Source organism: Marmota marmota, unplaced genomic scaffold (assembly GCF_001458135.2).
Source record: "Marmota marmota marmota unplaced genomic scaffold, marMar, whole genome shotgun sequence".
In the NCBI taxonomy this organism is placed as follows: domain Eukaryota; kingdom Metazoa; phylum Chordata; class Mammalia; order Rodentia; family Sciuridae; genus Marmota; species Marmota marmota.
In genome coordinates this window covers 20,469,127-20,496,715 of record NW_025999960.1, presented here as the reverse complement: position 1 = coordinate 20,496,715, position 27,589 = coordinate 20,469,127, and the positions used below count along the sequence as shown (strand labels likewise).

Sequence of the window (27,589 nt, the reverse complement as noted above, 5' to 3'; positions counted from 1 at the left end):
CAATGCAGTCAGTCAACCACGGACTGAGTCTCTGAAACCATGTGCCCAAAGTAAACTTTTTCTCATCTAAGTTGTTCTTGTCAGCATTTTTTGTCATAACAACAAAAAGTTGATTAACACACTACTCAAGTCCTTCTAAGCAATAAAACTTCACAGCCCAAAACAATAGGAGTAGGAAAAAAACAAGAGGGGTTTGAATGTATTGTTACATGTGAGATACACACACACACACATATACGCACAAATATATACATATATACACAAAAATTATATATACATATTAAAAACAAAAAAAATATGTGTGTGTATGTATGTGTGTGTATAAGACAATTAGAATATTTAATCCTAAAAGCAAGATAAGTAGCTCCTATAAAACACCAAAATATTTATACTGGTGACTTTTCTAACGAAAAAATACTTTAACATATCATTATATATTTCATTACTCAGTCACAGCGCTGAGTTGATACAATAGAGAAATAAATGAGTGACATTGACTAGTCTATTCAGTTTAGTTAATGGGTCATGAGGGATGTTTCACTCATAAATTTGAAAAATTAGCCACGTTTAAACATGTTCGATGTGAATATGTTCTTACGACTTTCATTGACAGTCTTTTATCCATTGCTTAATTTTAAAATATTACATTTGTATTTATGAAGGCCACTCAGAGCAAAATTATAGTTTTAGACATCTAAAATAATTGTTGAAGATAAACTTGGGGTATAGTAAGATGGGATCAATATAGATGATTTATAATTTTCTCCTATAAAATGCCCATGTGATATACAGGGCTAGGTCTGACCTTTTGAAATTAAACTTCTATTCCCAGAGGCAGGAAAAGAACTACAAAGATATAATTTTATCCTACCAATTATTTATCATATATACCTATACTTCATCCTTTTTCAACATCACACATATAAGTAGACCAAATACCTCTATAAACTCATAACATTTATTGACATAATTTTATATCCCTCAAACATTCTTATGATTTCAAGGTCCAATACTAAATCCTTTCCAGATTTCATGTCTGAATCTGTCTATGAGGGCATTGCTGTAGTTAGCTGCAGAGCCTTAGTGTTAGGGTCAACACTCCTCAGGATCAAAGTTTCAGCAATGATTCATGAGAATAGGTATATAGATTCCTCAACCCACTAACCTGAGTGGTCAATAAGCTGTAGGATTCTGTTTTATATCATTTCCCCCACAAAATTAAATTTAGGGGCCATTTATAATACCTGACACCACAGTGGACACTTATTGGTTATCTTCCCATTCTGATATAATTTTTCCACTTCTGAACCCTTTCCAATGAAATTAATTGCACTTCCATGAGGATTTTCATGTCAAAGGTTAGCTCTTATGTTTATAAAATGTCACTGAACATTCAATATTTTTGTCAATTCTCTAAAGTTACCATAAGAAGGAAATATTTGTTTAAAATTCTTTATTTTAGCTTCTTTTGAAAGTCTGTTTCTTCGTTATTCTAAGAGTCAAAAATGGGGTACTCAATTTGCTGGAATAGATTGACAATGCCACAAGAAAATTATATTTAAACCAATACAACTAAACAGCATTCACAATATGGTACCATGAGTGAATGTCACACAGATTGAAGTTTATCTAAAACATTATTCATATAAACAACAAAAAATAGATGGGTAAGTGCAAAGAAAAACACACTAGGTTTGGAAAAATAATAAATGTCTCTTCCTGGATATACTAGTTAAATATTTAAAGTCATGTATAGACTATACACAATTAAAATATTTAATCCTAAAAGCAAAATAAGTAGCTCCTTTAAAACACCAAAATATTTATAGTGGTGACTTTTCTAATGAAAAAAATACTTAAAAATATCATAATATTTAATTACTCAGTCACAACACTAATTTTTGGTGAAGGAAAGTTTGTTTGGGACTCACAGTTTCAGAGGTCTCAGTTCATAGACGGACAACACCATTGCTCTGTGCCAAAGGAATGGCAGAACATCAAGGTGGGAGAGTGTGGTCAATGAAAGTTTCTCAGAACATGGCCACCAGGAAGCAGAAAAAAACTGTACTCAACAGGAATAAAACATTGACTTACCTCCTCCAGACACATACTACATGCATAGGTAGTCAGTCCCTATCAGAGTGTTAATGCACTGATTACATCAAGGCTCTCAGAACCCAATCATTTCACCTCTAAACTTTCTACCATTGTCTCACACATGAGCATTTTGGCTCATATCTAAACTATAACACCAACATTCAATACTAAAAATGCATTAATTTGTATTCATTTTTTTAAAAAATTTTCCATGAATATGACATTTCATTTTCCTTGTAAAATACTGTGAAACGTACTGACCTTCATCCTATACCCACCAGAGAAAAAGAAGATGGTAGCTACTACATAGGAGATACCCAATAAACATAGGTGGATAGAGGCATGATTAAGCAATTGAATGATTGCACTGCATTGAAAAGTGTAAACCAAATTCAAGCATTGTATGGATATTAGATTAACAATGCCAGGATGCCAATAAACGGTGGCAGAGGAGTCATAAAGTGTTGGGTAACTTCCCTGCACAGTAGTAAAAGATTCAGCCATGAAAGCTAGATTAGTCCACTCGCCTAAGAGGGTTCCTGTGTGTCACCCTTTGAAAGGCTTCCTTCACTTCCTTGTTTCTCAAAGTGTAGATAACAGGATTCAGAGCAGGTGTGACCACTGTGTACATGAGGGCAGTTGTCTTGTCTGTGTCTGGAGTGTGCGCACTCTTGGGTTGGAGATAAGTGAATAATGCAGTACCATAAAACAGAGAAACAACCAGAATGTGAGAGGAACACGTGGAGAAAGCTTTGTGTCTGCCAGTTGCTGAAGGGATTCTCAAGATGGTTCCAAGAATGCGCAGATAGGAGCACAAAATGAGGAGACAAGGACTCATAATAAAGAGCACAGAAATAGCAAACAACACAATCTCATTGTGGGAGGTATCAACACAAGCCAGCTTCACAACAGGCATGATGTCACAAAAAAAATGCTGAATCTCTCCTGTTCCACAGAAGGGCAGAGTGAAGATCCAGGTGATTTGAGCTGACTCCACCACCACCCCAGTGATCCAAGACACTGCAGCCAATTTCAAACAGACAGGAGGGCTCATCAGGAGAGTGTAATGTAGTGGGTGACAAATAGCCACAAAGCGATCATAAGCCATGGCTGCTAGCAGACAGCATTCTGTCAGTCCCAAGATGGCAAATACATACATCTGGGCTGCACAGCCTCCCACACTTATGGTCTTGGTCTCCACCAGCAGGTGCACCAGCATCTGAGGCACCACGCTGGTGATATAGCACATCTCCAAAATGGAGAGATTCACCAGGAAGAAATACATGGGGGTGTGCAGGAAAGGGGTGACCCAGATCAGGCAGATGATGAGGAGGTTTCCACACATGGTAAATAAGTAGACAATTAGGAACACAACAAAGAGGACAGGTTGTAACTCTGCTAGAGAGGAAAAAGCCACAAATGTGAATTTAGTGCAGAGAGACTGGTTTCCACTCATTGTGGGCTCAGAGCCAGACATCTGTGAAAACAAAGAAGGCAGGTAGTACTTAAGACTCCAATCATGTAACAGTCATCTACCAAACCTCAGCAAAGAGCTCTCTGGAATCAGTGGCCTGAGAACATACACACCTGGATTCCCTTTGGTAAATCTTTCTAAATTACTGTCCTATTAAAAGGGATGCATATTCCCTCCAAATATGAATCGGAAAGTTATGCTATTTTCACAGAAATTTAGAGGAAAAAAATCACCTTTAGTTATATATTCTGATTTTTTGTGTTTATCTTATCAATATATTAATTATATGTAAAACTTTTGTAATTAAACATGGAGAGGTAACGGTAAAAGAGTCCAATAAAACATACATGTGAAAGAAAATATCAAAGTGTTATATTCTCATCTGAATTCTACAAACTTCCTCAAAGCTAAACTTAAAAGCTTGAAAGGGAGTATATTTTCAGTCACTTATTCATACTTTCACGTACCTAGTTTCACTTTCTTGATTTGAAGTGAATAAGCCAATGACTAGGTATCTATGGTCAAAAGAAAATCAAAACCACAGAATCTGTTTCTCAAAACCTTAATGTTATTTTACAGGAAATTTTGAGTAGGAGGACATACCTAGAACCCAGGTAATCTTCCCTCTCCTTGTTGGATTTCTAGATCCTCTGTGATTCCAAGTCATAGCATGATAATGACATAGGCAGTATTTTTATTCTTACTAGAGACCTTAGGGATTATATGTACCAATTGGCTTAATTATGTTAGTCTCAAGGGGAATATGTTTAAAACAATTAATGCTCAATGTCAATTTTGTTTTCTCTTTGAAAATATTTCTTTTATTACTGACAGTTATATAAGTTTCTTTTTTTTGGTTTTTGTTGCTGTTGTTTGTTAAGCAACTATTTTCCCCCATTTATTCATGTTTTAATTGGTGCCTTATAGATATAAATAATGGTGGGATTTTTGTTACATATGCATACATGCACACATTAGAACAATATAATTTGGTCAAAAAAATCCCCAGTACTTCTCATTTCCTTCCCCTTCTCTCTCTCTGGTCGATTTCCTCTAATCTACTCATCCTTCCACCTTTCTTTTCCTTTTTTCTCTCTAGCTTCCACATGAGACAAAATATATGACTCTTGACCTTTGACTTTGGCTTATTTTGCTTAACATAAAGGACTCAGATTCTGTTCATTTTCCTGCAAATGACATCATTTCATTTTTCTTTATGATAAAATGAAACTCCATTGTGTATATAAATACCATGCTTTCTTTATCCACTTATTTATTAATGGACACTCAGGCTGGTGCCTTAGTTTGGCTATTGTTAATGTGCTGCTAAAAAATTGGTATGCATGTTCCACTAGAGTATGATGCCTTCAGTTCTTCAGGATAAATATCAAGGAATAGTCTAAGTGGGTCATAGGATGGATCTATATCTAGCCTTGGGAGGAGACCTACTTCTGATTGCCATAGTGGCTGTACTAATTTACAATCCTGCCAGCAGTATAAAGTGTTCATTTTTCTCCACATTCTCACCAGTATTTACACTTATTTGTATTCTGTCTTGATAGCTGCCATTCTAACTGGAATTAGATGAAATTTCACAGTAGCTTTGATTTTCTTTTCCTTAATTGTTAATGATCTTGTACATGTTTTCATATATTTGTTGACCACTTGTATTTATTCTTTTGGGAATGTTTGTTTAGTTCATCTCTGTCCATTTAGTAATTGGTTTGTTTGTTTTTTGGTGTTGTTTTGAGTTCTTTAAATGTTGTAGATATTAATCTTCTGAAAGAAGAATAGTTAGCAAAGATTTTATCCCAATCCATAAGTTCTCTTTTTACCCTCTTCCTCTCTCTTGCCTTTGCTGTAAAGAAGTTTCTTTTCTTTTTTTTTTTTTTTTAAACTTGAGGCCATCCCATTTGTTAGTTCTTGGCCTTATTTCCTGAGCTTTAGGGGTCCTATTGAGAAAGTCTTTGCCTGTGGCTCTATGTTGAAATGTTGGCCCTATATTTTCTTCTACGAGGTGTATAGTTTCTTGTCTAATTCTGAGGTCTGTGATCCATTTTGAGTTGATTTTTTGTGAAGGGTGGGAGGTCTAGTTAATTCTTCTACATATGGCTGACCAGTTTTCCCAACACCATTTGTTTAAAATGGTGTCTTATCTCCAATGTATATTTTTAGCATCTTTCTCAAGTTTCAGATGACTGTATCTATGTGTGTCTTCAGTTCTATATCATTCTATATCTGTTTTATGCCAGTACCACACAGATCTTGTTACTATATTCTGTAGAATAATTTGAAGTTAGGAATTGTGAAGCGTTTAGCATTACTTTTTTGGCTTATAATTGCTTTGGCTTTTCTAGGTCTTTTATTTTTCTACATGAATTTTAGAACTTTTTGTCCAGTCTCTGAAGAATGTCACTGGCATTTTGGGAGGATTGTATTAAATCTATATATTGCTTTTGGTAGCATGACCATTCTCACAATATTAATTCTGCCTGTCTGTTTTGCTTTACATATTGGGTTTCCCCCCAGAAAGACCATGTGTGAGAAAATGTAAGAACATTCAGAGGTAAAATGATTATGTTATGAGAGCCTTAATCTAGTCAGTGAATTAAACCTCTGATGGGTATTAACTGGGTGGTAACTAAAAATAAGTGAGGTGTGGCTGGAGGATGTGGGTGTGGTGGAGGGGTGCCTTTGGGGTATATATATATTTTTTTAATGTGGTGAGTTTCTCTCTGCTTCTTAGTGTGATGTCTTGAGCTGTTTCTTCCACCAAACTCTTCTGCCATAATGTTCTGCCTCACTTCAAGCCTTGAGTAATGAAGTTGGCTGTCTATGGACTGAGGCCTTTGAAACTGTGAGCCCCCAAATAGACTTTTCTTCATTAAAATTGTTTTTCCAGGTCTTTTAGTCACAACAGTAAAAAAGCTTTCTAAAATGCGTTCATGAACATAGGATATGTTCTAGTGTCTTTTTCAATTTCTTTCTTCAGTATTCTATAATTTTTATTGTAAAGAACTTTCACCTCCTCATCGAGATTTATTTCTAGATATTTTATTTTAATTTAAAAGCTATTGAGAATAGAATTGCTTTTTTGATTTATATCTTAATGGATTCACTTATAGAAAAACTATTGGTTTTTGTATATTGATTTTATAAATTGCCACTTTACTTTTGTTTATTACTTTTAACAGTTTTTAGTGGAACTGTTTGGATCTTCTAGATATAGGATCATATCATTTGCAAACAGTAATAGATTGACTTCTTCTTTTGTGATTTTTATCCCTTTCCTTTCCTTCTCTTGCCTGATTGCTCTGCCAAGAATTTCTAGTACTATATTAAATAGCAGTGGTAAGAGTGGACAGCCTTGTTTTGTTCCAGATTTTAAAGAAAATGCTTTCAGATTTTTCTTATTCATCATGATGCTGACTTTAGTTTTTTTTTAAACTAAAATGACCTAATAAAAATTTAAAAATAATAACTGACAAAGTTTAAATGCATTAATTTACTATAAAAATAAAAAAGAAATTACTATTTTTTGAGTTGGGGATAGTACCAAAGATAATATCTGTAATTTCCCAAAAGTCTATCCAAATTCTCTTTCTTTTCCAAACTGCATATCTATGGGAGACATACTATATATTTCAACCAAAGTGGATTAGCAGGAACATTACAGAAGATTGAATAAAGAAGCAGAATTGAATTTAAGAGATTTGTAAAAACATAAAATAATGCCACACTTATCACAATTTTTTATTCTGAAAAATACAGTTATTTATTTAAAATGTCTATTATGCTTTACAAATAATGGGTTTATTATCATTATTTTAAAGTGAATTAATATTTGCATGTTTTCAATTCTGCCTTAATTTCTATTATGGTAAATATCAAAGGATATAATCTAATAAACAAAAGCCATTTAGAGTCCTCACCAATTTTTAAGAGGGCAAAGAGATCCTTAAGAACTGTTGTTTTACCACTGTGAGGATAAGTTACCTACTACTTCATGCAATGACATCAAAAGAATCTTACAAACGTATTAACACAATGTTAATTCATTTATGTAAATTTAAAATGTGAATTACTGACATACAGGACTAGATACCAGGAAAGCAGCTACTTTGGGTACAAAGAGCACTAGGGATTATTAATGGATTAAGGATGCTCCTGGAGTGCTGTTAATGTTGTGATTTTTTTTTTAATGTAGGTGGTGGTTATACATTTACTTTGCTAAAAATCTCATACTATATATTCGTATCTTGAATACTTTTTTTCTCATGATACTTCAGGCATGAGGCATGTGTTTGGTGGAGCAGTGTTCTCTGGTTGACATGAAAACTCTGCACCAATGAATGTGTCAAACTCAGAATGTAAGGAAGAAGAAAAGGCACCCTGCCCCATGGTCCAGCAGCTCAGAAACATGGCAACAAAAGAAAACATCATGCATAATCAGTGACATTTTACCAAACTTACCTCTTAGAATTGTGATCATAAATGTCCCCCAAAATCTCAAGTGTTAAAGACTTGGTCACCAGCTAATGGCACTAGAGGGATGTAGTGGAAACTTAGGAGGTAGGGCCTAGATGGAGGAACTAGGTCATTAGGAAGCATTCCTTTAAGGGTTACATTGGAACCCTAGCCCCTTCCTTTTTCTCCCTTTGCTTCCCAACTGCCATGAAGGAAGCAGCTTTAGTCTACCACCTACTCCCTGCCATGATGCTCTGCCTTGCTATAGGCCCAAAGCCATGGGGCCAACCAACTATGGGCTGGAACAGCTGAAACTGGGAGCCAAAATAAACTTTTTCTCCTTTGGTTTTTCTCAGGTATTTTGTTCCAGCAATGGAAGGCTGACCAACACACCTCCTCCAAAAGATCTTGGACCTTTAAAGCTTTATTTCTTTGATATATTTTTATAGCAAAATATTGAGAAAATTAAAAAAGATATGAGATTTTTCTGCCTGATCCCCACCTGGATCCTATTTTGGGTTTATTTCTTAATGTGGTTCTGAAATCAAAGGAGTATAGTATGTTAAGAAAAAATAATATGGGAATATGATAGGATACTTATGAGAGAAAAGTCAAAAGTTCTTTCATGTTGCCTCAGAACTTTTTTTGAGCTGAGCAACCGGATAAGAGACAATTATACTCAAAATTTTCTTGTGAGATGAGAATATTCATAATTTTGCTGAAAAGAAATAAAATGGTAATTATCTTGCTTAAGATCATATAACTAGGGAGTGAATATTAGGACATCAATGGATATTATAGGCATTTGTATTTGTACTTTCTCTTGTAATCCTTTAATTATCTTTCCTGCCTGTTGGTAGTTAAATCCTGATGTTGAATTTTATTGATTTGCTAAATATCAGCATTACTAAATAAAAGTCCACTCAAGATTATAAAAGAGGGAAAGCATTTATTTAATGTTTAAAAGCACAAATAAATAACTATTATAAACTATTACAGTGTGGGGAGTCAGGGAAGAGGAAGAGAGGCATGATTTGATAGTTTTCTGGATAGTGGAAATGATAGAAATCTATTTTCAACCCAAGTAACTATAATTATTTTAATAATATTAGTTTCTGATTATTTCCTGGAGGCCCAAAAGAATATGTTTTAATATTAGGAAGATGTTGTTATACTTTGGCATTAATTGCCAGAATCTCCAGACTCTTTGTTTGTCCAGCTTATCTTATCTAAAAATCCATTATCCTACTTCTTCACCCATCTCTAGTGTGTAAAGAAAGCTCTACCCCCATTTATACTATCATTTTTTATAATTTTACCCCAATTTTCTCAAGCATCATAAAAATTTCTCTCCTGGGTTGAGGATGCAGATCAGTGGTACAGTGCTTGTCTAGCATGCACAAGGCCCTGGATTAAATCTCTACCAAAATAAAACTAAAGCAAAAACAATAAAAAATAAAGCCCTTTTTCCTAGTTTTCTATAACTCATAGTGAGCATAAACAAATATCATTTATCCTTAAGCTTATTACTCATTTTATATTATACTCATGCAAGCATCTTGTTACCTAAATATATTGGTAAATTGTAATAATTAGCAATGCTTTGTCTTTTATAGTTTTTTATTGGTTCTTTTTAATTATATATGACAGCATAATCTATTTGATATAATTATACAAGCATCTCATTCAAGTTAGAGTCCCATTCTTAGGGGTGTACATGGTGGTGGGATTTACTCTGATGTTTTCATATATGTACATGGAAAAACTATGTCAGATTCATTCCAATGTCTTTCCTTTACTTATTAACCCTTCCTTCTCTCAATTCCCCATTGTCTAATCTATTGCAATTCTATTTTTCCCCTCACTTCTCACCCCCTTCCCATTTTGGGTTAGCTTCCACTTGTTAGAGAAAATATTTGACCTTTGGTTTTTTGGGACTGGCTTATGTCAATGTCACTTAGGATGATAGTCTCCAGATCCATTAGGGATGCTTTCTTAAGCTTCTTTGATTCCTCAAGGCATACCCTACATCCTCCATGGGTCTATAAAAATTGTTTAATATATACTAGTTTTTGAAAATGAAGATATCAGAAAAGATTAACTGATGATGAAGTCATCAAAAAGAGCTCTTCCCTCAAGAGATGAAACTGTTTATACCTATGGGGTTTAGCTTAATGGGATTTAGCTTAATGAGATTTATAAATTCTCAAGTATATAATCAACTCCATTTGAGTTGGATTGGCTTTTAATGGCTGCTATTATTTTAGGGTCGTTAATATCATCACCTGCAAGTGTCTAAACTCTTGCCTAGTGAGTAAAACTCTCTTCTGCTTTCTCCTAGGTAAAAGCACATTTCAGTTCTGCTGTAACTCAATCTGTGCATCAATTAAAAACCAAAGAGCTTGTTGGAAGTCATTGTCCAAACTTAATGGTAAGTTTCTCCTTTATCCTATTCCCTTTCTGTCTTTCCTTTCTTTAATTATTTTTTGCTTCTTTTGTCTTCTCTTCTATTTCATGTTTCTCCCTCTCTCTGATTACATGATCAATTTTTCTTGCACTTTATTATTTATTATTCTAATTTCATTTTTGATTGTATCTCACAAAAAATACTAAGTCCATTAATTCTGTTTATGTCACATAAAAGAACCATCTTCTATTCCAATGCTAAAATTTTGCTATTCCATAGTAAATGTGGAATAGCACATCTTCCAGTTTTTTTCAGGAGAAGATGGCAGAAGAAATAAAGAGACAAAAACTTGAAGAAAACACTGATTTACAGGTGGAAAAAAATTAGAGAAGTCTGAGGGAAAGAATGCTGATTAGTTGAGTAGATATGGCAAAAGAAAAAATAAGTGAAGACCTATGGTCACAATTACATTGAATTTCTTATAGTACTTATCCTAAGTTAAAGTTACATGCTGTTTTCAATTAATATGAACATTTATACATCATCTTTTTTAAATAACTTAAAGGAGTTTACTGAGAAAATTATCTATGATTATCATTTTTGAATTTTAAAGATTTTCTTGTTTTTTTCTGTACAGGAAATACAATTAATATCGACATTTAGAATTTTGTTTAAGGATTTAAAACATTATTATTTATAATTATTATAATATTGAAAATGGACTATTGGGGCATAGTAATTACACACAGTTGTAGTTTCTTTATGGTATATTAATATGTGAATATAATACAATTTGATCACTAGTACTCACCATTATCTATCTTTACCCTCTCTATTCCATTGGTCTACCTTTTACTTTCGTGACTTCCCTTTTTTTTTCCCTCTCTGACTTCCACATATGAGAGAAAATATATGTCACTTGTCTTTCTGAGTATGGCTTATTTCACTTAAAATGATACTGTCCAGATCCATCATTTTTCTGCAAATGGCATGATTTCATTCTTCTTTATAGCTGAGTAAAATTTCATCTCATATATATATATATATATATATATATATATATATATNGGACTGACAGAGGACCCCAAATTGAAGATTGTCCTGTTTATCTTCCTGCTTCTCACCTACCTACTAAGCATCTCAGGCAACCTGATTATCATTACCCTCACTCTGCTGGATTCTCATCTCAAAACCCCTATGTATTTCTTTCTTCGAAATTTTTCCTTCTTAGAAATTTCTTATACAACAGTCTGTATCCCAAAATTGCTTGTTAGCATGGCAACTGGTGACAAAACCATTTCCTATAACTGTTGTGCAGCTCAGTTATTTTTCGCCTTCCTTTTGGGTGCATCTGAATTTTATCTGCTGGCTGCCATGTCATATGATAGGTATGTTGCCATCTGTAAGCCTCTGCATTATACAACCATCATGAGCACCAAAACTTGTATCCAACTGGTCCTCAGCTCTTGGATCTCTGGTTTCCTCATCATTTTCCCAGCACTCATAATAGGTCTAAACCTGGATTTCTGTGACTCCAATATCATTGATCATTTCTACTGTGACACTGCTCCTCTACTGCAGATCTCCTGCACAGATACACATTTATTGGAAATGATGAGCTTCGTCCTAGCTTTAGTGACTCTCTTGGTTACTTTCTTCTTAGTGGCTCTGTCATACACATCTATTACACTAACCATTTTGAAACTCCCTTCTGCCAACCAGAGAAAAAAGGCCTTTTCCACATGCTCTTCTCATATGATTGTCATCTCCATCTCATATGGAAGCTGCATCTTCATGTACATTAAACCCTCAGCCAAGCAGCATATATCCTTAATGAAAGGAGTATCAGTGCTCAATACCTCTGTTGCCCCACTTTTGAACCCTTTCATTTATACTCTAAGAAACCAGCAGGTGAAGCAAGCATGTAAAGACTTGCTACAAAGAGTTCTGTCTTTATCTAACAAGTAGAATCACAGTGAGGTTTATAAAGGAAATTCATTGTCAATGAAAATTGCAAAGGAAGTAGCTGGATGGGATCCTAATTTTCTTTTCTGTTGCATTATTCGATATATTACTATATTTAACCTTTCACTTCTTCCTGAAGTGTCATGAAATTTACATAAGCTATTTTCCACCAATGGTTTTCCTTTCAAAATAATAAACATTCTTTTTCTGTTCTGTTATAAGTATTCTCACATATGACCCCTTTTTCTCTTTCTTTCATTGAAATGTATATATTTTAAATGTTTTATCAATTTAATGTATCAGTTCATTGAAAGTGTTATTTCCACATGAATGCAGTATGTTTAATTCTTATTATCATATTTGAAAATATGTAAAATCTTAATGATTTCAAAATAATTATATGATGTAACTTCTTTGGGATTTCAGTTTTCCCCAGATTTTATTATATCTTGGTACACATTTTTAGTTTTATTTTTCAGTATATTTGAAAGTGGGAAATTGAGATTTAAAAAAATAATAATCATAATTTTTTATCTTGAACATTTTTTAAAATATCATACTATGCTCATGAAATAAAAAAGTCATATGATATATTTGTGTTATATTTTATTTGATATAGATAAGAAAATATTAAATCATATAGCTATGAATTGAAAAAGAAAGGGATATTGCAATAGTAGTAGATAACATATGAGTCTGGGCTACCTCCTCTCCCAGCTTACTGCACCCTCTGACCTTGCTGATACTCTATCCTGATATACAACATTCATCTTTTAATGGATGACTTCAGGAAGAATCTCATTTCTGTTTGATGATGGAATTTTGCTTATGCTTAACCAGCTGTATGACTAGATGGACAGACAACATCTACCTCAAGTTTAACAGCTAACATCACATGGGAAGTTGGTCAAGCATTCATTCTTTACTAAGTCCCAACATCAATCTGAAAACAACCAATTGAAAACACAATAGACATCTACAGAGGATGTCCTGGTTTTTCTTAAAAGTCTAGGTGTGCATAGTGTGACTCACCTATATGAACCTGCAAAAGTCTACATGCAAAACGTGTCTGTCTACATTCATAAGTCTGCTACTCCAAGCAGCATTGGATATACTGGGTGCCAAACAATCTCACATTGAAGCCAAGACCTTTTGCAAAGCCTTCTTTTGTTCTGGATCCCACCCAAAAGTAGCATCTTTATCTATCAAAGAAGTATGTGATTATTACTCCAAAAATCCAATGATGCCCAGTAAGTGGCGTAACACTTTCTTAGTAACAGGAGAGACCATATGTATTCATTTAGCACTTTGGAAGGGCTATCTCAACTTTCTCCTAACCAATGGATCTCTAGAAATTTCACTGAAGTAACGGGTCCTTTAATCATAAAAGCTATTATCTACAGTTTAGTAACAAATGTATTTCAATGGTGCCTAGTTTCCTTGCTACTTCCTATTTGCTAGGTCCATTCAGAAAATTATCATCAATAAAATGGAATGGTGTCATGTTGTGAAGAAGTGAAAAGCAATCAATTTCCTAAAGATTAGAATTCCCTAAAGATTAGATCTTAATATACGACTGGAGTTGATATGGCAGGGTGGAACAATGTTGCTGTGCTGCCTTTTCCAGATGAAAGTCAGTTGTTTCTGATGATGTGTAATAAAAGTTATAAAGAAAAACATTCTTAAAAAGTTTCCATGGGATATATTGATTTTTCCCAGCAACAAAACCACATCTTGAGTAGCAGCTGCCATTGAAGCCAACACTTGATAGAATTTATGATAATTTATTGTCACCCTCCAGTATTTATCATTCTTCTGCATAGGCCAAATAGGAAAATTGAACAGAGAAATGGTAGGAATCAGACCTGTATCTTTTAAGTCCTTAATGGTGATACTAATCTCCGTGATTTCCCTCAGAGTGGTACATATATGATTCACATTATTGTTGATAAAGGTAAGCCCATTGACTTACCCTTTGCCTTTCCTGCTGTAATACCACTTTAGCACTCTAAAAGAAACCACTTCAAAGGCAGAGTTATTTTAAGGATACTGCCAAAGTTAAAAACATTTTAGACAAGTCCTGAAAATAAATAAATAAATAAATACTCAAAACATTCTCACAATTGAATATACTATATACTTGAGCTTGTGAATAACAAGATTACACATCTCATACATATTGCTGAATTTCAAAGTCTCAAATACAAAATATTTAATATTAAATGTGTAATCAACACTTTATTATTACTTCCTAAATCATTTGCAAGCTGAAATGCTACATGCATATGAATTTGAGTATCATTAATAACTGTTTTGCAGATTCAAAGAATTTCTGGCTGATAAGGATTTCAGGTGAAAAAAAATGCTATGCTAATTCATATTTTCTGCAATTTTTATTATGCTAATTCATATTATCTGCAATTTTTCCTCCAGATAAAAGGCTATTTTCTGTTTATCTTATTTTTATTAACATTTATTAGTTGTTCATATTAGTGGGGTTCAGTGTGATATTTCAAAATACACATATAGTGTGCACTGAGTAGGCTACTCTGGATTGGCTTTTAAAATGTGTATTTGAGTGCATTTGTGTGTTTTAAAGGAAGTCCTCTCTGTTATTAAAATGGCTAGCTACATATATAATTTTTTAATCTATCTTTTGAAATTGAACAACCATCCTAGGGTGTAAAAATGTTTGGATAACTATGATTCATATACTGAGGATGGTATTTAAAACAACAAATGAGTGCACTCATGCCTCAAATAGCTGTCTGTCTTAATCACAAAGTAACAAATTAACTACCTCACTAATATCAGTTTACCTTAGATATTTTGGATGATTTTTTAAATATAATTATGGCTAGGCTTACAGGAACTATCAGATTCTACATTTTAAATCAACTTTCTCTTTCATGGTTTCCAACAACATTCTTTTAGTATCTCTTTGATGTATTAATTCTCCATTATTACCCTTTGGAAAAGTCAATTCAAGAGTACAAATTGGTCACTAACCCTAAATTTTAATAAAAGTATTTCAACTTTTTAGAACTGATTTTTATGTGAATGTTTGACATATTGGAGTAAAAATATCTATAGACTAATTTTAAAGCAATCATATCATAATGAATTGGTCCATGAATTCAAAAATATCAATCTAGACAAAAAATATTCATAAAATGACAGCTTATACTTGCTATGAGGTCCCTGCTTAAGGAAATCAGATTACAAACACTGTGTTAGCTTTACATCACTGTGACAAAATACTTGAGAAAAACAACTAAAAGGAGGAAAGATTTATTTTGACATATGGTTTCAGAGGTTTCAGCTCACAGTCAGCTTCCATCGCTATAGGACTGAAGTGAGACAGAACATCATGGTAGAGATGACATGGTAAAGCAAAGCTGCTCACCTCATGACAGCAGGAAGGCAGAGAGAGGGAGGGGGAAAAGGAGAAGGAGAGGGAGGGATAGAGAAAGACAGAAAGGGGGAAAGCAAGGGGTCAACAAGATATAAGTCCAAAGGCACACCCCCAAGGACCAATTCCTTCAACTAGGTCCTACCTCCTACATTTTCCACCATTTCCCAATAATTCATTCAGCTACAAATCACTCAATGGATTAATCCATTGATGAGGTCAGAGCCCTCATGATCTAATCACTTCCCAAAAGCCTCACCACTGAACATTGTTGTTATGGGAACCTAACCTTTTTAACACATGAGCCTTTAGGGGACGTTCCAGATCAGAACTATAATGAATACTCATGTCTCTATTTGATGAAAGAAAGAATTAGAATGAATATAATATAGACCTGTAAAATCATTAATACCACAAATAATATTAATAGAGGTTTATTGCACAATACCAATAAATGAATGAGCAGACATAACAACAAATTATATGAAATTTTCTAAGGAGACATGCTTCTAAGACCTCAAGCTTGAAACATTCCTTCATCTCTTTCACAGATTAGCTCAGTGAGCGTCATCTGTGTATGAATCACCATGTACTATTTTCTCATCAGTATTAAAACAAACACATAATTTTTCTGTTTTTTCATAACTTTCTTATATCAAACATTGACTATGCATTACATAATTTTGCAAAAAGACTAAATTTAAAATTGAATTTGAAATTTGAAGATAACTTTGGTGTGAATTCACCAAAATATTATGCTATTATTTATAAGTTAAAGTAAATGTCCTTAGCTTGTGAATTTAATTAAGTTACAAATACAGAGATCAAAGACCCAATGTCAATGCATCCATGTTTTAAAAAAACAAATTACTAAAAGTCATATTTTCAATTCTGACCTTATTCCAAGTTTGTGCATTAAAAGTGAGGTCTAAATAAAGAAAAATAGCAATAAAATGCTAAGAGGTAACACACATACACGCATATCTAGATTTACTTAAGAACATTAAATTAAAAATTTGGCTTCACGACATAAATAATTCCATTGTTTCATTGTACAAATGGAAATATTAATTACATAATGTAGGAAATATATTTGAGCTACAACTGTGTACAACTGTGGTCTTCTACATACTTAGTAATAATGAGCCTAAGACAGTTTCACTTTTTTGAAAAAATTATCTTACTTACCATATCTTGGAAGGCTATTTTCACTTGCTTGTTCCTTAGAGTATAGATGAATGGGTTCAATAGAGGGGCAATGGACGTATTTAGAACAGCCACTCTCTTATTAAAAGTTGCTGCATCTTTAACAGGATTTATATACATAAAAATGCAACTTCCATATGAAAGTGAGATCACAATCATGTGAGAGGAACAGGTAGAAAAGGCTTTTTTCCTCTGGTGAACAGAAGGGAATCGCAAAATGGTCCTGATAATGTATGTGTAGGAAAGAATCACCAGCACCAAGGTGAAGATGAGGGTGACCGCAGCAAGGACAAGCTGAATCACTTCTATGAAATATGTGTCTGAACAGGATAAGTGCAACAACACAGTGTAGTCACAGCAATAATGATTGATGATGTTAGATGCACAGAAAGGCAGCTGGAGAGTCATCATATGTGGCACAATGACAACTACAAAACCAGAGCACCAGGAACAGAACACGAGTCCAATGCAAAGTCTCCTGCTCATTAAGGTTGTGTAATGCAGGGGTCTGCAAATGGCAACATAGCGATCATAGGACATGGCTGCTAAAAGGTAAAATTCAGTAGCTCCCAGGAGGATTGCGAAAAAGTACTGAGTGAAGCAACCAGCAAAGGAGATAGTCTTATCTCCAGTTCCAATATTGACTAGCATTTTGGGAACAAAGACAGAAGTGAAAGATATTTCCAAAAGTGCAAAATTTCGGAGGAAGAAATACATAGGAGTCTGTAGGCGAGAATCCAGCAGGGTCAGAATGATGATGGTCAAGTTTCCCACGACACTAAAGATGTAAGTTAGTAGTAGAAAGAAGAAAAGTGTCACCTGAAGCTTGACATCATTAGTCAATCCAAGAAGAATGAACTCTATCACTGATGTTTGGTTTTCCATCGTTAACTTCAGGCAAGTCAAGGTGGAGAATAACAAAAATGTCAGAGACTGAAATAAAACTAAAAGTTCCAATTTTTATTGAAATATAAAATCAGGCCACAAAACATTTAAATTTTTAAAATCTGAATTTTTTTACACTTAATTTTGAAAATGCATTATACCTGAATAACAACAAATTAACACATTAACCCATTTTACTTCATGAATGACAAAAGTGATGCTTCTTAGGGACAGTCTCAATTATTTCTTCTATATTGTATCAATGTTCATTTTTTGCCATGTTATCTCTTGTTTATATTTTCCTTCTCTTTTTTTCTATTCTGATTTTCCTAAGTTATTGGCTGTTGCCACATGAGCACAGACATGTCTAAAACAAATTTAAAGAAAGTTTTGAGAATCTTTTTCAATTAAACTAAATTGATTAATTATCCAAGTAAGTATAAACCAAGGTATGAAATAATACAAATAAAATTTAACTTGGTTGAATTTTTATTGAAATTTTTTATTGTTTTGCATGTTTTGCTTATTTACACTTTGTTGTTTTGAATAACAGTAATTGTAGTCCTACTGAAGTTCAAAGGATCCAGAGTTTTATGCTAATTCTTAATAAAATATTTAGTACTTATGATATTTAATGTAATATATGAATTAATTAATCCTCAATAAAAGAGAAAATTTAAGTAAATTTTCTCAATAAAAGAGAAAATTTAAATAAATTTTTTAAAATTTAAATTTTTTCCTTAAAAAGTCAATTCAAGTTCAGTTCTCCATATAATTTTCTATAACAAATCCAATAATAATAATTGTTTTCATCTTCTTTATCAACATGCACCACCACCTTACACTGGGTCATAAAGTGAAATTATTTTCTAGTTATATTAAATGTACATACTCACATTTGACCTTAAAATAAATAAATCACCCACAAAAATAGGCTTCTATTGCATTCTATCTTTTTTAAGGACCAGAAAGTTGTACAGATTCAGTCAAATTTTTAGTGCAAAATATAGTTTTGACTTCTCTTTAAGTACATAACCCTATTTTGTTGAATGTTATACAGCTTTTATTCAAAAAACCCCACCTAAGTTCATATATGCAATTCTTCAGAATTTTCTTTTTAATATTTTCCATTACTTGCCATGAAAAGATATTAATAAGAGAATGTTTTTTCTTGTGAAAAAAATTACAAAGCTTCTTTGCATTTAACAATTGGTTCATTACATATATTATTGTCGTCTCTTAATATGTAATAGGAATAGCCACACATTTTATTTTTATGAAGGTAAAAACTCCACAAACATTTAATATAAATAAGAAGGCAGTTTTTGTCAAATTAGGAAAACTTACAGCCTAGTAGGAATACATCTTGAAGTTTTCAATATCGCTAATATTACAACATGAGCAATTTTTAAAAAAATATTTTTCAGTTGTATATGGACACATTACCTTTCTTTTATTTATTTTTATGTGGTGCTGAGGATCAAACCCAGTACCTTGTGCATGCTAGGCAAGCACTCTGCCACTAACCTGCAACCACAGCCCACAACATGAGCAATTTTCACTTTAATAGAGAATAATCATTTTTCTTAGAAAGTCACAAGTTAGTTGTAAGAATCAAATATATTAATATTTTTAAAAGCTATCATATGCTATGCAGTTAACAAATCCTGCTATTATGTAGAATTATAATACACCAACAAAAATGGAAAGTTATATAATAAAAATGTAAATTGTTACATTAATAAATAATACAAATTACTGTACTAATAATATAAATTTAACTGTTAATTGAAATTATGATAATTATGTTTTAATATATTATCTCACATACTTTATAATGAGTATAGAATAAGAGAAAAATTAAAAATTATGTAGAAACAATGAATTTTAAGAAAAGTTTTATATTTTGAAAATTATTAAATCATAACTCACACTATGACAAATAGTTTATTAATTATAGTATTCTCAAAGCTCAGTCAAATAAATCTTGGAGATTTAATCAATTGGTAAAAATATTTTTTGCTTCTACATAAAATAACTAGTGTCACATGTAATTTGAAATCCATTTTTATTGTTTTGTTTGAGACCCTAAATATTAATTTCAATTTAAAACTCTGACTTAGAAAGAAATCAAGAAATTTCATTCACTAAATAATATCAATATTCTGAAATTTTCCTAATTTAAATAATTTTTGACAGAACAACTTTATAAATGATTCTTCAGTATCCTGAATGAATGAATGAAGAATCAAAAAATTAGAGCAAAACAACATTTTATATTGATAAGTATCTTAATATATTCAATTAAAAATCTACAAAAAATATATAAGTAAAATTTATATTAAACATTATTTTAGCATATTAAGGAATAATAATCCTTCATGATAAAGATAAGTTATATATATATATATATATATATATATATATATATATATATATATTATATGGTTGTATGTATAGTGATGTTTTATATATGTAATCAAATAATAAAAATTGTCTAATCCAGTTTATTTGACAAAAAATAATTGACTTCCAAAGCTCTACTGCTAGGATACTGACTTTTTAAAAAAGATAAACTTTCTTCATGGTTAAATGGACATGGAAGACATTTCCCAAACTTTTCAGGACAAAATTCATTGTGAATAATTTATCCCAAGGTGAAATCATAACTCTCATGTTTAGTTTCTGTCTCCTTCTATAGTGGACCTTAAATACCTAAAAATTACCATTCAATTTGTGAAACATTGCTCTAGGTTAAATTTAGGAGAAAGACTTAATAAAACATAATTGTGAAATAAGAATGAGATTAACGGAAAAGCAGGAAAAATGTAGTTTGATTTTACTTCTTTCTCTCTAACTGTGTGAGTATAGTGCAACATTTCCTGTCTAAAATACATACATACAATGGAATTTTACTCAGCAATAAAAGAGAATAAAATCATGGCATTTTCAGGTAAATGGATGGGGTTGAAGAAGATAATGCTAAATAAAGTTAGCCAATCCCAAAAAAACAAATGCCGAATGTTTTCTCTGATATAGGAGGCTGACTCATAGTGGAGTAGGGAGAGGGAACATTGGAGAAATAGACGAATTCTAGATAGGGAAGATATGCGGGAGGAAGGGAAAGGGAGGGGGCAGGGGATTAGCAAGGATGGTGGAATGTGGTGGACATCATTATCCAAAGTACATGTATGAAGACACGAATTGGGTATCAACCTACTTTATACACAAACAGAGATATGAAAAATTGTGGTATATATATGTGTAATAAGAATTGTAATGCAAAAAAAGTAGATGTATAAAGACATGAATTGCTGTGAACATACTTTATATACAAAAATATGAAAAATTGTGCTCTATACGTATAATAAGAATTGTAATGCATTATGCTGTTGTGTATTTAAAAAATAAAATCAATAACAACAACAACAAAATACATATATACAATAAAAATTTTGCACTGGATTTTATTTATATTTGTATAAATCAATTAAAAAATTTAAAAGAATGTTTGTGCAGTTATGTTGACTAAGATTTAAAAAGTTGACAAAACAGTAAAAAATATATGAATAACTAGTTAAATGCAGCCACTGTAGACCCTCTCCTACCTCAGTCAGATGAACTAGTTCTGTTTGGTTCCAAATGAGGTCCTTTTGTGGTTGAACTGGGCATATACAGGTTTAGTACCCATTGGGAAATGGTCCCTGGGTCATCAAGTAAAAATCTAAGCAAGCTATTTACATGAAAGTGAGATAAATGTGAAGTTAGCTTTGAAAGTTTTAATTTCAATATCAAAAAAGTATATGTGAGCACTGCAGAAACAAATTTCCCTAACAGTTACTGTATGGTGGTGGTAATGTAAGGAATTGTCAAATATTTTTTATAAGAAAATTCAAAAAAATCATAAAAACACAAGCCAACTCAACAAGTTGCTTTCTTAAAAACCCAGTAGTTATATTATTAGGAATTTATTTTTGCCATCAGTGTTTCAAATATATAAAACTTTACTTCCAGTTGTAAACTCTTGTATAGTTTCATGGAGAACTGGTGGTTTCCAACGCTGTAGAGGCAAAATACAAAGTGGTACTGCAACTTCTTTTAGTGATTTAAAATGACAGAGTTTCTCAAAGCCACATAAACAGCAATAAAACACAGCAACCAACTTTAAAGAACTCATACCATCCAAAGTGAGACCCATTTGAGCAACAAAATTCATAATTATAGTATCAAATTATAATTCATACGATAAAATAAATATGCCTGCATTGATTCTTCTTGCATAATTAAAGAAACAATGGCAAAAGGACAGTTTCTTATAGTGAAATATCAATCAGGGAATTAGAAGGAAAGAAGGGAAAAAAACAACTCTGAGGCAAACATTGCATTAAAATTATTGCATATAAAATCTAAAATTTGCTAACATAAATTTGAAGAACAGGATTTACATTCCCTCAAACTTTCTCTCCCAAATATCGGCAACTAAAAATAGTTTATAGTGTGCAAAACTGTCAGACATCACCCTAACCAAGTGCTCACAATTTTGAAATAATCAATAATAGATGTACTGTCATCATGAACCTATCAGTGTGATGCAAAAAGAATATGTCTATATTAATTGTGACAAATGCATAACATCATTCCAGTCTTGTAAAAACTTGAGACCAACTCAAGCCAACAAACTTTCTACAAAATATATGATCAGTAGTCTTCAAAAATGTCAAACCCATAAAATACAAGACTGAAGAACATATTGGAGAAGAGTAAGGGGGGGAAAAAACAACTTAATGTAATATGGTTCTTGGAAGAGAAAATGGACAGTAGTGGTACAAATAGTGATATTGAAATAAGAACTTTAATCAATAGCATTTTACCACTTAGTTTCTTGTTTTTGATGATCATATTATTATGTTATTATATCATGAGGGAAGTACAGTGAGAAATATATAGATATTCTGTAGTGTGTTCTCCAAATAATAAACTGCTAAAAAAGTTTCTTTTTTCATTTTCTTTATAATGCTCAGGAAATAGGAATAAAAAAAGGCAAAAGTCACAATTTGCTTCAGAATGTCCAAGAAATATCTTTCTGACTCAGCAAGCATAAGTCAAGTTAGAAATAAGAAGAGGAAGGCAATCCTAAATTGTGACTTACAACCAGACTGTATCTTCTCCTGACCCTTCCTTACTATTTCTACTTAAAATTTATCCACTCTGGCTATTTTTGTTATTATACTCTATGAAACTTCTTAATCTTCCTATTCCTTAGTCACCCAAGCTCATTGCCAATCCAAAGTTAATTGCTGTTAAACTGAATTAAGTTTGGCCTAAAGTTGCCTCCATACATAGTGAACAGTACCTTAATGTATAAACACACTTCAACCTAACTTAACAGTATGCAGTTAAAACTTGTTAGAGTTTCAGCCAATCATAGCAGTCTAATCTTCTTCCAATCATGGACTGAAGGCTGCCAACACAAGTCTAAATAAGGCAAACACTGGACTTCAGCCAATCAGGTTGCATTTCACTTCCATTTCCTTGACTATAAATATAGCTTGCACATAGTGCAGGCCGCTACATTCTGAAATGCTCTTGCAGCACTGAGTGCTTCCCAGTTCACAAACTATTTTTCTGCTCTATAAACTCTTGCTCAGTTTAACTTGTCACATTGTTCTTTCTGGAATGTCTTTTACACGGACAGCACATGACTAAAGTGTCTCATGTCCTTCAGATACAGGATTGTGCAAGCCTCAGGAGAAGTTTTCCTAGCCATACTTTCCAAGGCAGCCACTGCTAGGTCACTAATACCTTAACTTGCTTAATATTTTACACAAAGTATATATTTTTGTTCACATCTTTCCTAAATTATTTATCCTTTTATGTGTTTATTGTCTACCATATTCACTAAATTGTAAGCTCTACTTTTGTTTAATGCTATATTCTAGGACTTTAAAATGTGACTAGCACATATTTGGAGTGTTATGAATATATATTAAGTGAATCTAATGTTTCCTGAATTGTACTGTATATATTGTCTCTGGGTTTCAACTATTCCAACAGGTCATGTTGGCATTAACCTATTTTAATGGATCAAAAGTCTTTAACAGAACTGTTTCATTTCTCAGGGAAACCCAAAAACACTTGCACAGTTTGAATAAACTCCAAATAAATATCTGATTTATATCAAGAATTTCAAATATATTAATCTGAAACCACCTCCTAGTTCCTAGGTAAGGAAATAGACTTCACTATTTCACTATAAGAGTACACATTAAAAGAAATTTGTAATTGCTGCTTGAAAAATTATTATGATTAATAGTTCTAATTAATTCATGTGGTACACATGTAAACACAACAAATAGTTTTTTTAGGGGGAAAAAGTCTATTGCAAGCAAAACTAATATTAATACTTTTTACACGTCTCTTGGTACACAAACACATTCATTTCTCTTAGGCAAATGCCTAATAGTGGAATGTGGGCCATAGAGTAGAATAAGTGTATTTTTAGACACTACCAAACTATTTTCCGAGGTGGTGATACCATTAAATATTCACTACAGTTCTGTATGAGAGTTCCATGGTCTCCACATCCTCACCAACATTTATTATAGGCAGAAATCTCCTCCGTCTTTAATTTCCCTCAGCATTTGTTTCTTTTATTTAGTTTTCAGTGTATGGTTGTTGAAACTATTTTGTCAAATATATTCATAAGTATTTCACCTTTTTTCATTATTGCAGCTGATAATTTTATAATTTTACTTCATTAATGTGCTTTAAAAGCAGTACAATCTATATAGTAACATAATTGATTTTTTCATGTTGACTTTTTAGCCTAAAACTTTTCTAAACTCACCTGCTAGTTTTAGAAGCTGTTTTGTAGATTCCCTAGGATTTTCCAAACAAATGATCATGTTGTTTGTGGGTAAAAATTTAATTTCTTTCTTTCAAAACTGGATATTTTTAAAAAACATTTTTCTTTTTTTACTTTTTGCAGAATATCTTAAGAGTGCTAAGCTGAAAAGGTGTTAGATATCATTGCCTTGTTTTAAATTTTAGGGAGAAAATCTTACATACTTCACCATTAAGTATGGTGATGGCAATAGGTTTTCTGGTTTTTGTTTTAGTTTTGTGTTTTTGTATTGGGTGTATCAAAGTATGAAGAATTTTTTTTTGTATTCTGCTGAGAGTTTTTAAGAAAACAGTTGTTTTCTTTCAGTGGTTTTTTGGATCTACTCAGATGAGCATGAAGTTTTCTTTGTTGTTCTGTTAATATGATGAGTAACATTATTAAATTTCCAATATTTAATAAAGTATACATTTTTAGGATGAACTATTTAATAATACATTCCCCCTTTTATATATTGTTAAATTTTATGTGCTTAATAATTTTTGCACCTCTGCTTATGAGGAATGTTTCATTCTAGTTTTCTCTTCTACTAATGTTTTCTCATCCTTTTACTGTAAGAATAACAGTTATCATAGAATGAGTTTGCAAATTTTAACTTGATATTTTTCTTCTTTAAATAGATAATAGCATTCACCAGTGAAGTCATGTAGGATAGGTAAAGGGTTATGGAAAATAATATTTCTACAAGACAGTTCCCCAGGAGAAACAGAGAGACAGTGTAACTCAGGAGGAGGGAGGAGAAATTAGCCAAGCATTAAACCTCTCCCACTACATCCTTTCCCAGTAACAATGGTTCCTGAGGGAAAAAGCAAACTTTCATCCCTTCCCAGGTTCATCCCCAACATGTCAACCAAAAAGGAATATTCCTTCAACTTCTTCAAACACAATGGGTCCTGAAATGAGGAGGTAAATACTGAAACACTAGGCCCTGGACTTTTACCCTTTGCAATTGTAGATGAATTATTGAGGGAAAAGCAAATAGTGAAGTTCTAGGTACAGTGGGTCCCAGAAGAAGGAAGGATAAGCACTGAACATTGAGTTGTGAGCTTTTCCCAGTGACAAGGAGTTTCAAACTTTTTACAACTGCCTTTCTGAGTTAGAATTTTAACCTGCACAACTAGGTCCCTGACTGTCCAAACTGCACGTCTCCTGTCTCCAACGATTAATACACTCATTGTAAACTATAAAACCCAGACTCCTTCTGGAAGCCAAATGTCATCTCATACCCAGAAAATGAGCCCTCCCTTGTCTGATCTTGACTTTGCTGCAGAATAGAGGAAAGCTTGCTGATCCGAGGTTTGCTTCCTGTCTCCTGCCCCCCTCATTTGTGGGCCATGTACTCACAATAGGAGTTGGGAGTTTTAACAACAGGAGTGTTACAATAGGAGTTTTAACTAGTAATGCAATCTCATCTGTATGTGACTGATCAGTTCATATATTTCTTCTTCAACTAGTTGTACCTAGAGGGAATACCCTACAAATGTCAGTCAGTCAAGTTTGACTGACAGTGCTCAAATCTTCTGTATTTTTATCATTTCCTAATTATTCTATCTATTAATGAGAGAAGGGTGAGGACTGTGATATCTGCCTATAATTGTGGATCTATTTATTTTTTCTTCGTTTGAGTCTTTCAGTTTTTATTTAACATGCCTTAAAATTTTGCTTTAGGTGCCTTAAACTTTTAAGCAGCTTTGCTCTGTCACCTACTCCCTGCCATGATGCTCTGCCTTGCTGTGGGCCCAAAGCCATGGGGCCAACCAACTATGGGCTGGAACAGCTGAAACTGGGAGCCAAAATAAACTTTTTCTCCTTTGGTTTTTCTCAGGTATTTTGTTCCAGCAATGGAAGGCTGACCAACACACCTCCTCCAAAAGATCTTGGACCTTTAAAGCTTTATTTCTTTGATATATTTTTATAGCAAAATATTGAGAAAATTAAAAAAGATATGAGATTTTTCTGCCTGATCCCCACCTGGATCCTATTTTGGGTTTATTTCTTAATGTGGTTCTGAAATCAAAGGAGTATAGTATGTTAAGAAAAAATAATATGGGAATATGATAGGATACTTATGAGAGAAAAGTCAAAAGTTCTTTCATGTTGCCTCAGAACTTTTTTTGAGCTGAGCAACCGGATAAGAGACAATTATACTCAAAATTTTCTTGTGAGATGAGAATATTCATAATTTTGCTGAAAAGAAATAAAATGGTAATTATCTTGCTTAAGATCATATAACTAGGGAGTGAATATTAGGACATCAATGGATATTATAGGCATTTGTATTTGTACTTTCTCTTGTAATCCTTTAATTATCTTTCCTGCCTGTTGGTAGTTAAATCCTGATGTTGAATTTTATTGATTTGCTAAATATCAGCATTACTAAATAAAAGTCCACTCAAGATTATAAAAGAGGGAAAGCATTTATTTAATGTTTAAAAGCACAAATAAATAACTATTATAAACTATTACAGTGTGGGGAGTCAGGGAAGAGGAAGAGAGGCATGATTTGATAGTTTTCTGGATAGTGGAAATGATAGAAATCTATTTTCAACCCAAGTAACTATAATTATTTTAATAATATTAGTTTCTGATTATTTCCTGGAGGCCCAAAAGAATATGTTTTAATATTAGGAAGATGTTGTTATACTTTGGCATTAATTGCCAGAATCTCCAGACTCTTTGTTTGTCCAGCTTATCTTATCTAAAAATCCATTATCCTACTTCTTCACCCATCTCTAGTGTGTAAAGAAAGCTCTACCCCCATTTATACTATCATTT

The 27,589-nt window shown here is 32.7% G+C and overlaps 3 protein-coding genes across 3 annotated transcripts; 1 reads left to right on the top strand and 2 right to left on the bottom strand.

Annotated features, from left to right (window-relative positions):
• Positions 1 to 2,611: 2,611 nt before the first annotated feature.
• Positions 2,612 to 3,574, bottom strand: LOC107148879 (olfactory receptor 10C1-like). The gene has a single exon (XM_015493612.1). It carries the CDS (start codon positions 3,572 to 3,574, stop codon positions 2,612 to 2,614), a length of 963 nt encoding a protein of 320 aa, XP_015349098.1.
• Positions 3,575 to 11,504: 7,930 nt separating this feature from the next.
• On the top strand, positions 11,505 to 12,413 carry LOC107148878 (olfactory receptor 6C76-like; the record flags this gene model as incomplete). The annotated part of the gene is made up of 1 exon (XM_015493611.1): positions 11,505 to 12,413. A coding segment is annotated over one exon (909 nt), but the record flags the coding sequence as incomplete, so codon positions are not given.
• A 4,567-nt stretch (positions 12,414 to 16,980) lies between these two features.
• On the bottom strand, positions 16,981 to 17,913 carry LOC107148877 (olfactory receptor 6C4-like). The gene has a single exon (XM_015493609.1). The coding sequence runs from the start codon at positions 17,911 to 17,913 to the stop codon at positions 16,981 to 16,983; it is 933 nt and encodes a 310-aa protein (XP_015349095.1).
• Positions 17,914 to 27,589: the final 9,676 nt, after the last annotated feature.